Source organism: Aquarana catesbeiana, linkage group LG09, assembly GCF_042186555.1.
Source record: "Aquarana catesbeiana isolate 2022-GZ linkage group LG09, ASM4218655v1, whole genome shotgun sequence".
Taxonomy (NCBI): Eukaryota; Metazoa; Chordata; class Amphibia; order Anura; family Ranidae; genus Aquarana; species Aquarana catesbeiana.
The window spans coordinates 169,896,577-169,913,346 of NC_133332.1; the positions used below are offsets into that span (position 1 = coordinate 169,896,577).

At 43.9% G+C, this 16,770-nt stretch overlaps 1 protein-coding gene across 2 annotated transcripts in view; it reads left to right on the forward strand.

Annotated features, from left to right (window-relative positions):
• Positions 1–16,770, forward strand: part of SMARCA1 (SNF2 related chromatin remodeling ATPase 1) — a 409,892-nt gene that overhangs the window by 35,194 nt on the left and 357,928 nt on the right. For both annotated transcript variants that reach the window (XM_073599403.1, XM_073599404.1), the window contains one exon: positions 7,221–7,400. In XM_073599403.1, coding sequence (XP_073455504.1) covers positions 7,221–7,400 — 180 coding nt within the window. The remainder of the gene's footprint in view (positions 1–7,220; positions 7,401–16,770) is intronic.

Here is a 16,770-nt window from a genome sequence, read left to right on the forward strand (position 1 = left end):
AGTATGTCAGAAGTTTGGCCCCCCTCCTCCTTCCCCTGCTGCCTGGCCAGTAAGTGAGTGCAGTGTGCATTGCGCATGCGCAGTAGGGACCCAGCTGTGAAGCCGCAAGGCTTCACTGCCAGGTTCCCTCACCGGCAATGGAAACATCGGCTGGGGTGTCAACATGTCTGGATTCCAGGACAGGTTAGTGTCCTAATATTAAAAGTAAGCAGCTACAGTATGTGTAGCTGCTGACTTTTGTTTTTTGGAGGGGGGGTGGAACTCTGCTTTAAATCAACAAAATAACTGGCTCCTCTGTTTACAGCTTATTAAATGCTTATAGGATTTTAGTACAGATATTTGTGTGTTTGGTGGGAAAAAGTGTTTCTTGGCCATACAGTACATAACAAAGGCTCTTTAATTATTATGTCAGGTTTATATGCCACTATGACTGGACAAAAAAAGAAGGCTGCAAGGACATCCCCCTTATGTAACCCCTCCCACTCCCAGCTTGACTCAGTTTTTTTGCTAGCATCCTTAGGTGATGGACCTCTTCTCCCTATTGAGAGAACATTACCTCATTGTGTAGTTTTCTCCCTATCTCTCTCTCTGAATGATTTTATTTCCCCAAGGTGATTCTTCTATCAAAATTCCTGCTGTACCGTAACCACTGCAGCTCCTAATGTAGCTTTCCGGATTGGTTTACTCCTCGGCAAAGCCTTTGGGGACTGTACATGGATATCGCTGGTTAGAATATACAAAGCTGGCTTGTAATGTTACTGCCATGCACTGGTTGTTGCTGTAGGCGCTTCCCCTGGCATGTAAGCGTATGACATGGAGTTAACGACAGGGGGCTTAACAGGTCCAGGGTCATGGTCTACCTGTCCCTGAAGACCCCTGTGGGGGTATGCCCATTGTAGAGGGAGAAGTCAAGATGGGGTATATCCCCAGTTACTCCTGCCTACTAGATCTCCTATGGTAAGTACAGGGAAGAAGTCCTCTAAACAGCCCTTTGGTGGGTGTGGAAGCTGCTTACCACCTTTCCGGTGGTTGAGGCCTCTTATATAGTGTAACCAGTAACAACAAATAAAAACAAAAGGTAACAAGGTGAGGGTGCCTCAGTACCATTACGGTTCATTAGGCCATTAGGGTAATAACGATCACTGCAGCTCTTCTCGACAATCCAAGCCTAGAGAATGAGCTACACTTAAACAATATTTCTGAAATCATGTAAAATACACTAAGCAGCAAGCACCTGAGATTGACCCATGTTCGTATATATATAGATAGAGCCTGAGAGCCCTCTCAGGGGCCAACAAAAAATGGGGGGGCTCTCATGCTGCCTCATTTTAAATGTGGCTGCTGTGTCTGTATGTCCTACCTAGACTGGCAACATCTCCTTACATTCTCCTGTGGGCACAATATAGCAACTCTCCAGAGAGGAGTTTTCTACTGCCATATCAGATTTCATAGGCAGAATTTCTGGCCTCATCAAGGCCTTAGGCAGAAGGGTGTCAGGGCTGGGATCTGAACCCGCAACCTCTGCTGCGTCCGGATGTGGCTCTCTTTGCTGAGCCACCTAAAATGCTGGACAGCTCCCTCTCTGATCCTTTGGACTTTCTTGCCTTGTCTCCCTACTGCACTGCTTTTTTGTGTGGATTTCTCTAAAACATGTCGTGAAACACATTTACACAATGGCCCTAAATCTCTATTACCATACGTAGAATCTTATGGCTAAAACCTGGACAGCTGAAACCTGCTGTCGGCTCACGTCATAGAGCTGGTCCAGGTTCTGAAAAGATCCCGACCATATAGGCGGGATCCACTTAGAAGCCTGGACCGGCACCTGGTTCAGCCTCTGCCAAGAGCCTGAGCCAGATGCTCCTGTCCCTTCCACATCCCGGCGCTGGAGGGGCAGAGCAGAGAGCCAGTGACTGACAGTCACGGCTCTCTGCTCAGAGCGGAGAGGGAGAACTGAGCAATCGTGGCATTTGACCACTCAGTTCTATGTGTAGAGCCGACGGGGGACAGATGCAGCATCGGGTAGATGCTGCATACGCCTAGGCGAGTATTTTTTTTTTTTTTTTACCATAGCCCATACTTCTTTTCTAAATCCCAGAGATTATTCTGTACATCAAATTCTGGCCTTCCTACAATCTGATCTTGACTAGAACTTGGCCTTAGGCACTTTGAAAGAACAAGTCGATTCTCTTATTCATTCTCTTTCTGGCTTCACTCTACCTTGTAAAAGCTTTTCTTCAAAGAGTATCTCACATTAAGCCCCCCTTGCAGCACCCTGTGCTTCTTTGGGAACTTTACTTGTTCTTTCTAACCTGCAGAAACCAACCTTTGAACCCATCAGGGATATTCTCTTTAAAAAATCTCTCCTGCAAAATAGCCTTTTTGGTTGATATCACATCAGTCAGATGTGTCTCTTGAGTTGGCTGCCCTCCCCTGTAAGAGGTTGTTTCTCACACAGGTAGGGTTGTCTCAGTCCCGGTTCACAGTGGTGCACTGTGCGATATTGCATGTGATTTGCACCGTACTGCAGTGCAAATAGCATGCGATATCTGCGATTCGCACTGCAGTGCAAATCGCATGCAATATCTGCGATTCGCATTGCATTCGGACCAAACTCGCACATGTCCGCAGCAGAATCTGATTGCATGGGCATTCCCGCATCGCACTTGTGTGAACCGATCATTACTTCCAAGACCATACCTTCTCTCTAAGATGGTATCAGTCTTTCACCTCAATAAGGACTTAGTCCTACCATCCTTATTCCCTGCTTCAAAGCATCCTAAGGAAATATCTCTTGTTTGCTTGGATATAGTCAGAGCCATTAGAGTCTACCTCAAAGCTACAGCTTTGATCAAACAGATGGAATCCCTATTTTGTTTTTTCCTCAGGACTTTGTAAGGCATACCCTGCTTCCAAATCCACCTTTGTGAGATGAATTAGAACTCTGACTACTAGCGTTTAAACTCTCAAGGACGAATGTTCTCCTGTGCTTTTCCTGGGAATTTTGGCACCAGGCCTCTGTAACCCAGCTGTGTAAGGCCTCCATCTGGTACTCTGTTAATAAATTCTTAGGCTGCTTTCACATCTGAGTGGACCATGAATGCACAAACATGAATTGTGCTTGCAGTGCAATTCATTGTTAATGCCATCCCAGACACACCAAAACGTCTGAGAAATGCGTCAAAACACACGGTAAAAAAATTGTAAAGCTTAAAGGGGTTGTAAAGATAAAAATTTTTTCACCTTAATGCATTCTATGCATTAAGGTGAAAAAACTTTTGACAGTACCGCCGCCCCCAGCCCCCCCGTTTTACTTACCTGACGCCTCGAATCTTCGCTGCTCGTCCTCATTGCAGCTCAGCCTGGTCGCTGATTGGCTGCAGTGGATGGATTGAAAGCAGCGCAGCCATTGGCTCGCGCTGCTGTCAATCACATCCGATGACGCGGCGCGCCGGGGGGCGGGGCCGAGTGATACAGCGAGCGGCTATAGCCGCCGGCTGTATCACGGGAGCGCGCCCGCAAGCACTCACCATCATGCGAGGGAGCTCGCATTAAGGTGGTAAATGCTTGCGGGGAGGAGCTGAAACAGCCGCCGAGGGACCCCAGAAGACCAGGTTCGGGGCCACTCTGTGCAGAACGAGCTGCACAGTGAAGGTAAGTATGATATGTTTGTTATTTTAAATAAAAAAAAAAATTACCTTTACAACCCCTTTAACACCCAAAAAGGTACATACGTTTCTTTGGCGTGCATAGGGCAGCCCATTGAAATGAACCACAGGTTGCAGGAAAGAAATTTGCACGATTCCCTCGTCAACACAGACAGTGCTGACAGAGGAATCAGCAATTGTGTTCTCCCAGCGGGGGAGTGGGGGGGGGGGAGAAGTCTCCGCCGGGAGAAGACAGAGATTATCACTAGAGGATATAGCAGCTGCTAGTGATAATCTTAAGAGAATCCGGCAGGCTGGCTGTACCCAAGTTGATCAATCGATTACTTAGTACATTTAGCCTGCCCATTAACAGTTCGAATCTTGGCAGATTCAGCAGAAACTGGCCGAGTTTCAAACCATGTATGGCCAGCCTAAGGCCTCCTTTCTAATGATTTGTAAGGCTGCTGTTCACACATTTGTTAAGTTCTACCAGGTAGGTGTTTGAGCCTCATGCCAGTTTCAGGTACTTCAAGCTGCTCTCTGAGTCTGTCAACCCTCCTTGACCCTTTGTTATGTGGGCCTGTTGGTGTGTTTGCTGTGTTACCCACTCTTCAGTTGGACTGCTTTTGGACATCCCAGCCATAATGATTAACCACTTAACAACCGGCTCATAGCCGAATGAGGGCTACAGGGCGGTTTCCTAACTCTGGGAGGGCGTACAGTGAAATCCCTCTTGCGCGCCCCCTGGGGCGCGCACCCGAGAACATCCGTGACTGTTGACCGGATCCCGGTAAATGGCCGCTGATTGCAGCCGTTTACCATGTGATTGCTCCGTCAAATGACGGAGCGATCACATGCAAACAAACCAGCGTCATCTCATGACGCCGGTTCCTCTCCTCCTCTCTGTGTACCGATCGGTAAAGTGTGGGAGGAGAGGGGGAGGGATCGGATGGCAGCAGCGCTGTGGGCAGGATGTGTAGTGCCCTCAGAGCTGCTCTGTGACATCCAGCCATCCATCCATCCTTGCTCAGCCATCCCTCAATGCTCTGCAATGCCCTGCAATACTCTGCAATACCCCACAATACTCTGCAATACCCCACAATACTCTGCAATACCCCACAATACTGTGCTATACTCTGCAATACCCCGCAATACTCTGCAATACCCCACAATACTGTGCAATACTCTGCAATACCCAACAATACTGTGCAATACTCTGCAATACCCCGCAATACTGTGCAATACTCTTAAATGCCCTGCAATGCCCTGCAATACTCTGCAATACCCCACAATACTGTGCAATACTCTGCAATACCCCACAATACTATGCAATACTCTGCAATGCCCTGCAATACTCTGCAATACCCCGCAATACTGTGCAATACCCCACAATACTGTGCAATACTCTGCAATACCCCACAATACTGTGCAATACCCTTCAATACTCTGCAATACCCCACAATACTGTGCAATACTCTGCAATACCCCACAATACTGTACAATACTCTGTTTTGCCCTGCAATACTGTGCAATACCCCGCAATACTGTGCAATACCCCACAATACTGTGCAATACCCCACAATACTGTGCAATACCCTGCAATACCCTGCAATACTCTGCAATACACTGCAATACTCTGCAATACCCCGCAATAGCTGCGATACTCTGCCATACCCCGCAATACACTGCCATACTCTGCAATACCCAGCCATACTCTGCCATACTCGGCGATACCCTGCAACACCCTGCCATACTCAGTCATACTCGGCGATACCCCGCAATACTCTGCAATACCCAGCCATACTCTGCAATACTCAGTGATACCCAGCCATACTCTGTCATACCCAGTCATACTCGGCGATACCCTGCAATAACCTGCCATACCCAGCCATACTCAGCCATACCTTGTCATGCTCGGCCATGCTCGGCTGTACTCGGCCTCTATGTGGCTAGGCTGTGGAAGTCTCACACATGTGGTATCACCGTACTCAGGAGGAGTAGGAGAATCTATTTTGGGGTGTCATTTTTGGTATGTAAATGCTATGTGTTAAAAATATTGTATAAATGGACAACTTTGTGTAAAAAAAAAAAAAACGTTTTAACCACTTCCTGCCCGCCGGCCGTCATACGACATCCTTGACTTTGTGCGGGGATATCTGAATGATGCCTGCAGCTACAGGCAGATATCAGCTTTTCAGATATCATTCAGATATCAGCCAGCGATTCCCTACACCATAAGAACGATCATAGCGGCTGTTTCACTGCTTGATCGTTCTTACGGGACATCCCCTCCTCCTGCCGCCCTCCGATGCTTCTACCGACTCACCACTACGATCGAAGCCCAGATCATTTTTTTTTTTTTTTTTTTCAGGCTTCCCAGCCTAGAGGTGTGATGTGGGGTCTTATTGACCCCATATCTCACTGTAAAGAGGACCTGTCATGCCATATTCCTATTACAAGGGATGTTAATGTGAGATAAATGTGAGAGCACCGAAAGCGGAAAATTGGTCTGAGACACAGGACAGGCCTTCCCCTCTGTCCTCATCTCCATATTGTTTCCTACAAAACAGACTAGCATGAATTGGGAGGGGATATATAGGGGGATGTCCCCGCAGCCTTGCTGAATTTTATTGGTAAGTCAAATATCCTGTTTTTGGTCCTTGGATCACTTACTATCTAAAATGAAAGAAAACTTGTACCAAAAAGTTTTTATCAAACAGATTAAGTCAACAGGATATAGACACTCATGAAACATAAATCAATACTGTTTAAGATAAGCAAATATATAAAGACATACAATTAAAATGTCAAAAATCGCATCTCCATCTTCATCTTCGCGGATCACTTCTTGCTTTGACATAAACATAGAAGTTCACCCTGTGTATAAGAGAGATTTGAATAGGCCCCTTCACATTTAGGATTAGGGTTCTTAATGTACAATAAATCTTCTTCAACCAAAAGTGCACTGGAAAAGTGTTTTACCTAATCTACTGGTTATACTAAACACTAAACTCTAATTTCTCTGAGGACCTGTTGCAGGCAAAGTATAAGATTAGGAAAATATAAACCACACAGGTCTCATATCAGTTATATCTAGTTACTTTCTGTCAAGAGTGATGAATGAAGACAAATAGAGAATGACAAATGAAGATAAATGAAGACAAATGATGAAATACTGCAGGTGAAATCTGGCCCACTCCTTTTTCATTGTGCTGCTGGTTTGGTAAAAGCTTTCCTGAGTGCACCTTTAAGTAGAGATAAACAGAGGATGCACTGTCCTTTTGAAACAGTTCACAATGCTAAGGTGTACACGTCCCCATGCACATCTATGACCTGAATGCTTTCTCATTATATATGCTAAAACTGACAGTTCCTGATTATAGTGAGCGATTGCACTTTAGTTCATGTTGAGACATTACACTGTTACTTCCATGTATTTTTTCTGTTTCAATAACATAGTCTTGTTAGATTTCTATCTGTGCGTAACCAAGAGCTTTATGCATTGCCTTACTGTATTGCTATGTATATTTCTAGTATTTTGAAGGTATTTTTTTCAAACTGTTTTCTTTATAGGGGTTGGGAAAAACCCTGCAGACAATTGCTTTGCTGGGTTACCTTAAGCACTACCGGAACATTCCAGGTCCTCATATGGTTTTGGTACCAAAATCTACACTTCATAACTGGATGAATGAATTTAAACGCTGGGTGCCATCTCTTTGTGCAGTGTGTTTAATTGGTGACAAAGATCAACGGGTAAGAAAGCTTATATAATGTCTCCAAGAGAGTCACTCGCATGCAAAAGAAGCAACAGCAGGGTGCAGGAATTAATATATCATAAGAGTATCACTTTATTGTAAAAGGCACACTTACATGTAAGAAGCTTAACTTTGGTTCCAGAGACAGTGAGTGGTGGAAACAGAACACAGAGCAGTAATGAAGTTTACCTCATCGGCAGCTGCTGTGCATGGGAGAAAACCCGCCAAAGGGACGAATGGCCAGTGGTGTCTACATTAAATCCTGCACCCTGCTGCTGTTTCTTTTGCATATCCCACTGAGGGATCCTTCCCAGAACTGCTTACCAGATGCTGCAGGACTCCACATTCCTCTTTCATCCCTCCAAGGAGTTTATGGACTCCATGGATTTATATCCTCGGTCTCTGGAGAGCTGAGTCTGACTTGTACATTATTGTAAATAGTATTGTTTGTTGTTAGGTTCGCTCACATAAATGTTACAAAATATATATAGAAAAACTCTTTTTATCATTCTGGATGGGGGGGGGGGGGGGTTATAGCCACTGTTTTGTTTTTTACCATCTGTGTCTCATTGGGGAGATTTTCCTTCATTTCCTGTCCCAAAGGCAAAAACAAGGAAGTAAGAGGTCATCACCAGGGTCTCCATTCAAATATTTCCCGTTCTGGTTCTCCTAACAAATAGTTTTCTCATTTTCACTCTCAGTCATAACGGTAAACAAGACTAAGGTCGTCCTTACATGGGTCGAATTTCAAAAGAATTTTCTTTTGAAAATCTTATCTAAGAATCTTAGTTTGAATTTCGCAGCATTAGTGGGCTGCAGCAACAGCCAATTTTCATGAGACCATCAAATTTGAGTGATTGGGCATGCTGGAAATTTTTGGAGAAAGGAACGATTGTGTAAGAAATATAATTGAAAAAGAAATGCACATGAGTGCAAGAAAGAAAATTCCTAGAAAGAAAAAAAAAAATTCCAGAAACAATTTTTTTTTGCTGTAGCACAATGAGATGAAATTGAATGCTTGGTTGGTCAAATTTCGAAATCATTGGTTGCACAGACAACAATACAAACCTGAGAGGGGTTCTGATGCGCGAGTCGCGCTGCGCTTTCTGAATAGCCTCGTGATCTTCTGGGACACACACAGGTCCCAGAAGGCAGCTGGGGGAAAGGAGGAGGGCTGATGCAGATGTGGAAATGATGTACCTCGCTGTGTACAGAAGTACACCTTACAACAACAAGAAAAGGTACAAAACAAATAGCAAAAAAAAAAAATATATCCAAAAACGGGGGGGGCTGTTGTGGTCTATTGTGCAAGACCCAATTGTATTTTTACTTGGAACTTGTAAACAAATGTAAAAAAAGAGGCTCGGTCCTTAAGTGGTTAAAGGCCCGTCATTTCATAAATGTCTTACAGGATAACTTCATGTCCCAATTGGTGGATTCCCCAACTAGAAAGAATGCCCTGCTAGATCTATCAATTACAATCCAAGCCTGATCTCAGATGTGGCAATACAGGACAACTTGGGATCTAGCGATCATAGGATGATCGCATTTAGTGTAAATCATAGAAAAGGGAGGCATGAGGGTAGCACAAGAACACTAAATTTCAAACGAACCAATTTTTATAAACTGCGGTCACTGCTATATGACATCAATTTGGACCAAATCCTAGAAACATTGAACACGGAAGAAAAATGGGAATGCTTTAGGAGCATATTAAACAAAGGTATCACATAGTGCATTCCAATGGGCAATAAATATAGAAGAGCAAAGGTTAAACCTGGGTGGCTAAACTGTAATGTAAAAAGCCTCATTAACCACTTGCTTACTGGGCACTTAAACCCCCCTCCTATTCCGACCAATTTTCAGCTTTCAGCATTAACGCACTTTGAATGACAATTGCGTGGACATACAACACTGTACCCAAATGAAATTTTTATCATTTTTTTTCCCCACAAATAGAGCTTTCTTTTGGTGGTATTTGATCACCTCTGCGGTTTTTATTTTTTGTTAAAAAATGTAAAAAGACCGAATTTAAATTTTTTTTTTTTTTATATTTTGTTATAAAATTTTAAAAAAGGTAATTTTTCTCCTTCATTGATGTATGCTGATGAGGTGGCACTGATGGGCACTGATAGGTGGCACTGATGGGTGACAGTGATGGGCACTGATGGGTGGCAATAATGGGCACTAATCTGGTACACTGATAGGCAACACTGCTAGGTGGCACTGATTGGCACCACTGGTGGGCATTGATAGGTGGCACTTGTGGGCATTGATAGGTGGCACGCATGGGCATTGATAGGTGGCGCTGGTGGGCACGGTCAGGTGGCAATGGCAGGTGGCACTGGCAGGGGGTACTGGTGGCACGTATGAGGCATTATTGCCTCCTTCTCTTCGGGACCGATGTCCCTTGCTGATGAGCCGGTGATCGGCTTCTTTTTCTCCTCGCACTGTCAGCTTTTGTTTTGATCATGTGATCAGCTGCCATTGGCTGACAGCTGATCACATGTTAAGGGGCCGGGACCGGCCCCTTACTTGGATCGGTGATCACCCGAGTCTCAGTGACTCGGTGATCACAGCGCGCTCCACGCACGCCCTGTAGGGCGCGTGCAGGGCATGTGTACAGGGGAATTCAGGTCCACGCTGTAGCCGTCATTCGGCTATAGCACGGATGTCAACTGGTTAAAGAGAAAAAAATGGCCTTTAAAAAATATAAAGGGGATGGGTCATTGTCAGCATTCTAACACTACAAGGAATGCAATAAGAAATGTAAGAATGCAATCAAGGTGGCTAAAAAAGACTACGAGAGACACAAAGCGGAGGAGAGCAAAAAGAATCCAAATACATTTTTTGAATATATTAACAGTAAAAAAGACAAGATCAGGATGGTTACAGATGACACAGAGAAGGCTAAATGCTTTCTTCTCCTCAGTTTTTATGCAGGAAATAGAGGGGTATACCTACACCGACAGTACTGTAATGCCGCGTACACACGACCGGAAATGCTGCCAGCAAAACTCTGATGAGAGCTTTTTGTCAGAAAATGCGACCGTGTGTATGCTCCATCGGTCTTTTGCTGGCGGAATTCCAGCCAGCAAAAGATTGAGAGCATGCTCTCTATTTTTCGGTCGGGGTAAGTTCCTGTCCGAAAATGCGAGTCTGTATGCAATTCGGACGCGCAAAAAATCACGCATGCTCAGAATCAAGTACGAGATGGAAGCACTCGTTCTGGTAAAACGAGTGTTCATAATGGAGGCACATTCGTCATGCTGTCAATTTTTCGATCTTTTAATGCAGCGCATTCTCTTCTTCTTTATAATGCTAGAAGAATGAATTTGTTTTGCTGCTGATATTCATACAGAGTTCTCACAAACTTATTTCTTTATTATTTCTCGTGATCTCCTGAATAATCTTTTTGTTTTTAAAGCCAGATCTCCATAAAAATGTTTAGAATTATTTTTTATAGTCATTTTTTTTTAAATCAAGATCTCCTGTTTTTTTGATTATTTTTAAATGATTTTCTAGTGATCTCCATATTTTTTTTTTTGTGTGTGTCAAGTTTCCACAACAACATTATTATCTTGCATTTTTAAAGCTTAAAGTGGAGTTTCACCCAAAAATGGAACTTCCACTTTTTGGATTCCTCCCCCCCCCCCCCGGTGTCACATTTGGCACCTTTCAGGGGGGAGGAGGGAGCAGATACCTAATACAGTTATTTGCTCCCACTTCCTGGCATAGATCACCGCGGCGCTTGCGGTGACCTATGCCACTTCCGGCGCCTACCCCCTCATCCTCCCCCGCTGTATTCTGTGAGACACAGAACACAGCAGGGACCTGAGAGGACACGCAGCGCGACTCGCGCATGCGCAGTAGGGAAACATGAAGTGAAGACGCGCGGCTTCACTTCCTGGTGGCGGCAGCAGTTGAGAGCCGAAGGACGGCTCGGCTTCGGCTGCCGACATCGCGGGCTCCCTGGACAGGTAAGTGTCCATATATTAAAAGTCAGCAGCTGCAGTATTTGTAGCTGCTGGCTTTTAATATTTTTTTTTTCAGCGGACCTCCACTTTAAGGAGGTTGGTTGTTGTCCCTTGTTAATTTGGCATTGTATTTTTGAAATGTGCCTGCCTACTCACAAACTGTCCTTTTTGAAGAAAAACACATAGGCAAGTATTTTCATATAAAAAAATCTACATTTATTCTGGCTCATAACAAAATAAAGAGGAAGGCAACGCTGGAGAAACTACTTGAATTTGCGAAGCCTTTGTACCCCAGGGCACAAATCAACTCTTTGTAACTAAAAATTGGTAGCCTGAGAAGTCCATATAATAGGGAACACAATCTGGTCCAGGACTCCCAGAGATCATGAACAGCAGCAGATGACATATATGTCTCCACAGCCTGTGTCTTCTGTCAGACCAGACTGAACCCAGGCCATCACCTTCTTGTCTTCCCTGCAGCCTTTCCTCCACGCTTCCCTGCAGGCTTCCATGGAGGCTGTGGCTCTGGAGGTGGACTTGTGGCAGGAGGAGGAGGATGGGCGAGCGCACATAAGTGTATGTTCTCACTAATTTGGCCCCTCAACCCCTTCCGAAGGGACTGAAAAATAAGATTCTCACACATGAAGCGTTGGCCCTCCTCCATTTGCTGCAATTTTGCAGCTACATAGCAGCCATAGTCCTCTTCAGCGTTGGGGGGTGTTTTCAGGGCCGCATTAGCCTACTTAATGAGGCCCAGTGCTGCCTCCTCCGCGTTACTCCCTTTCCTGGCCCTTTTTGTTGTAAGGTGGAGGGGAGGCACTTGGGATTGGGTGAGGCTACTGGGCCTGGCCACCTCCTGGCTGACACTTACCACCCCCTCCTCCTGGCTGACACTTACCCCCGCCTCCTCCTGGCTGCTACATTCCAGAGCCTCGTCCTGAGGTCTTCCTGTGTATGAAAAAGGGACATAGTTATAGTTTTTGATTCATCAATCACACACAATTTTCAGCTCCTGACTGTTGCAAATTGAATGTTAATAAATGGAAAAGACGATCATTCTGAACCCAGCATTTTTAATTCTTGTCCCAATCATTTTTGGCCCCTACTGTCTATTGATATGTCAAACACTTTTTGTTTAATCATTCATTTGTTAGCAATAATAACATCTAGTTAACACCAATAATTTTCGGACAATAAATATGTTCAAAAATACTGTACCTGGCTCCATCTGGGCTCCTCAACTTCTTCCAGGATGGAAGGGCCAGGTTGGTCCTTGGAAGCTTTAGCTGGGGTTGAGGGAAGGGGGGGATGGAAGTTTAGAAAGTGATTCCCTGGCTTCAATTTGGACTTCCAGAAACCGCATCCTGTTGTAGTACCACAGACTGGGTACATACACATCCTTCGCTGCTACTGATCTCATGGAAGCCTGGACCTTATTAAGCTCCTTCCTATACGTGCTTCACAAGCTACCAATTTTCTTATCCACAAACTCGATTTCTGCGTCGGGGACCTGCGTCTTCACAAATTGCAGCAGTTTCTCCAGCGTTGCCTTCCTAGCTGGTTTATTTTGATATAAGGGGTTTTTAACCTCCCACAAATTTCTCATATCCCTGTATCTGTCTATGAACTGGCCCATGAATTCAGGGTCTTTGAATTGTTTCATATTTGCTGCAAGACAAAACACAAGACAAAAACACTAATATCAGGCTAAACTCTCCTAATCTTATCCCAATATAGGCCTCAATCTCGAATCAGTATAGGCCACTGATGTCCCAAGTTAAAATGTTACCTTCGTTATAACGTTCGGCGCTTCCTCCACTCACAGATCGTACGTACGACACACGCTTGTTAGCTTTATATACACTGCACATGCATGAAACTCCGCCCACGTCGCCTGTCCCTGACGTTCTTTCTTGAATATTCCTCGCCCCTTCTCTTTCGTCGCAGTGGGAGAGTAACATGGCGGAGACACAGCAGGTGCGTGATAATATCAGTAACGAGGAGGAGGAAAACCCGGAGCCCGAAACGTTCTGCTCCTGCAGGAGATTTAAGGCCTCAAATATGGCCTTTGTAGAGATGGTGGACATCTCGAAGAGGGCCGACTATGACGGGAAGTATGGACCGTACCTAAACCCAAAAGTGAGAAAGGCCAAGATCATGACTAAAGTTATGAAGAGTCTGCACAGGAATTTTGGGGTACAACGATCCAAGGAGCAATTGAGGAAACGCTGGTCAGACCTGAAATTGGGGGAGCAGGATCAGTACAGAAGGATCAAGAAAGTGCTTCTAAAAAGTAAGTATTTGTCGTGTGTTCCGATTATTATTATTACTTGCATGCTGCTCCATGTGCTTTTCTTTACTGTTGTACAGTTTAAAATTGCTACTTTCATGTTCATGGGCACAGTAATCGGTCGTAGGAAGCTATCTGCCATCAGGGTATCAATATCAATGTACGCGTTTTGTGGGTGCAACCCCTTCCTCGTAACTCAAGTAGGTGAGAGGAAGTGGTTGCACCCCCAAAACACGTCCATTGATCCCCCATGATGGATAATAGCACATGTTGCCAACTAAATACAATGTTTTGGGGAGATACAGGGTTAACTACATTTGGTCATGCTAATTTGTATTAAAAGAAGTTTAGGACATTGTTGTCTAGATGTGTTTGAAACTAGAAAGAATTGCAAACTTGAATCAGTGTAATGTAAGGAGAGGACACTCAGCAGCTGTTTACACATCTGGACTCAGGAGCACTAGTGTGGGACACAAGAACAAACTTTTTACGGTGTCCCACAGAGGTACTCCAGTGTATACTTGGGGTGTCTCCATGTGTGAAACTTGTTCCCAAAAAGGTAAGTATTCCAGCTTTGGTAAGTGAAAAAATCATGTCTTCAGCTTGGAACTCTGCCAAAACAAACAATTGTACCCCACTTCCAAACAATGTTTCATATTCCTATTTCTGGCCTCAAATATCTGTGTGCTAGGTATACTTTTTGTTTCATTCTCATAGGGGAGAAAAGACTCCAGACGTCTGAGGACACCAGGAAACCCCCACCTCCTGAAGAAGGGTAACCCGAGGACACCACAACCTGAGGATGTGGAGGAAGGAGAGGTGGTTGAGATTGTCACTACAACAGGTGAGTGTCTGACACCACAGATTCAGGTAATAGATTTATGCCTGCATATTTATAATACATGGTGTGTATTTTTTCTTTTAGGTCATGTGCATGCTGTCTAAGAACAATCTACTCATTTCACGACTGACAGTGCACAAAGGCTAATACAGGACATAATGTTTTGTAGTAAGGATTTAGACTTCATCAAGCAAAAAACAAGTGACATAGAACAAAAACTGAAGAACACAATTGATGTACTAGGAAGAATCTAAAGAACAACAAAATGACACCATTTTCAATTTTTGGGGACCAATTTTTTACCATTTTTTTACGCATTTTGAAAGCCAAATTTTGAAGATGCACACAGTGTGTCAATATGTGCTATCTGCCATCAGGGTATCAATATCAATGTACGCGTTTTGTGGGTGCAACCCCTTCCTCGTAACTCAAGTAGGTGAGAGGAAGTGGTTGCACCCCCAAAACACGTCCATTGATCCCCCATGATGGATAATAGCACATGTTGACATTAGGCATGGGATCAGTAGGGAAATCCCCAGTTTGACTCCCAATTTGTGTTCATCTTCAAAATGTGGCTTTTACAGGGGGACATCACCCCATCTGATGAAGGCAATATCAACACATTTTTGACACTATAATGTCTGATATCGTCTTCAGTTTTTCAATAGATACAGAAAAGTAAGTTAGGACTTTAAATGAGGTTAAAGGGGGCATTCAAATCCCCTCCTCCATTCCGGTTCAATATATATAAAGGAAAAACAAAAAAGAAGAACAAAGGGCTGGACTTTAAATGAGGCACACGGGAGCAGATACAAAAATTAAGCAAAAAACTGGTTTAATATATTCAAAATGATCATATATTTTAAATCAGATCATTTTTATTGAAAACAAACACAAAAAACAAAAAACAACAACTTTTACATTCCATTATACAGATGAGATGTTATCTTTTGTGAGGACATATAAACATCATTGTCACATGACTAAACGGTCTAATATACTATGTATAAAATAAACGGATCATCACATTCACAAAATAAAAATATTCTTGTATGATAAAATTATTGTGGTTATGATTTCCTGGTCTCATTACTAATCACGTGTGTCCTCCATAGGTCTCATGTCTTTCCTCCTCTTCTGCTCCCGGTCTTATCAGGGCCGGCCAGCAGAACAGGGTATAATCGTCCCCTAACAAGCGGGGAGCGACCTGTAACATTTGCATGTATTAACCATTGGGTAAAACAACTATATACATTTCAACCTCTGCAGTGCCCATCATGCTCGTAGCAACTCTAATCTAAGACAGTTATGTGAATGGGGTGGTGTTTCCCCTCCCCCTTTCAAATCTAACAGATACTTCTGACTGTTAAGGTTTAAGGTGGTACACTTGACGACGTGACTCTACCTCCCAGAATTCTATTATGAACCAGACGTAGTGGAGCTAGTCCAGGGGTGTCCAACCAGGGGTCCCATATATTCTCAAATTTACTCACACTACCTCGGTGTTTATATGTAAGTTGTTCTCTAATAAGGGAGTCATTTACTGACGCTATCCATTCTTTATGTGTGGGTGCTGTTGTAGACAACCATTTCCTAGCAATAAGTTTCCTAGCCAGGAATAATGTCCTCAAAATGGCAGTGTAGGTATGGGGTGTATATTGCTCTTCATCAAGCCATCCCAGTAGGCACAGCTTATAGTGTGGGATATTGCGTAAGAGCTCCCAGCTCGCCTGCCTCTATGCAATCCACAAGACCATCGCCAGACATTTGTGTGCGCACAATGTTGCGAATAGGATCAGAGGACTTGGTGCAAAGCCAGCCAGTTAAATGCTGTAGCTGAGCCGCTATAAAGTAGTAAAATGGATTTGGAATCGCTAATCCACCCTTTTCAGTCCTTTTCCTCCTGTAAAGTTTCCAATTTAATCCTTGGGACCTGTTTTCTCCATATCAATGCACGATAAATGGTATTACATTTCCTAAATACATGAATAGGGATCCAGAGAGGGGCATTCTGGAGCGTATATAAAATTTGTGGGTTCCAAATCTTTATCAAGTTGCATCTGCTGACAACAGAGAGGGGCAACTTAATCCAGCTGATTGTTTTTTCTTGAAATTTTTTAAGAAGTGGGTCTATGTTTAGCTTTATATATTGATCCAACTTAGGGTGTATGACTATGCCCAGATATTTGAATTTATCCACTACTTTAATCTGTTCAGCTGTCCAAGGCAGGAGTCCTGTCAGTAGGTCTAAAGGTAATAT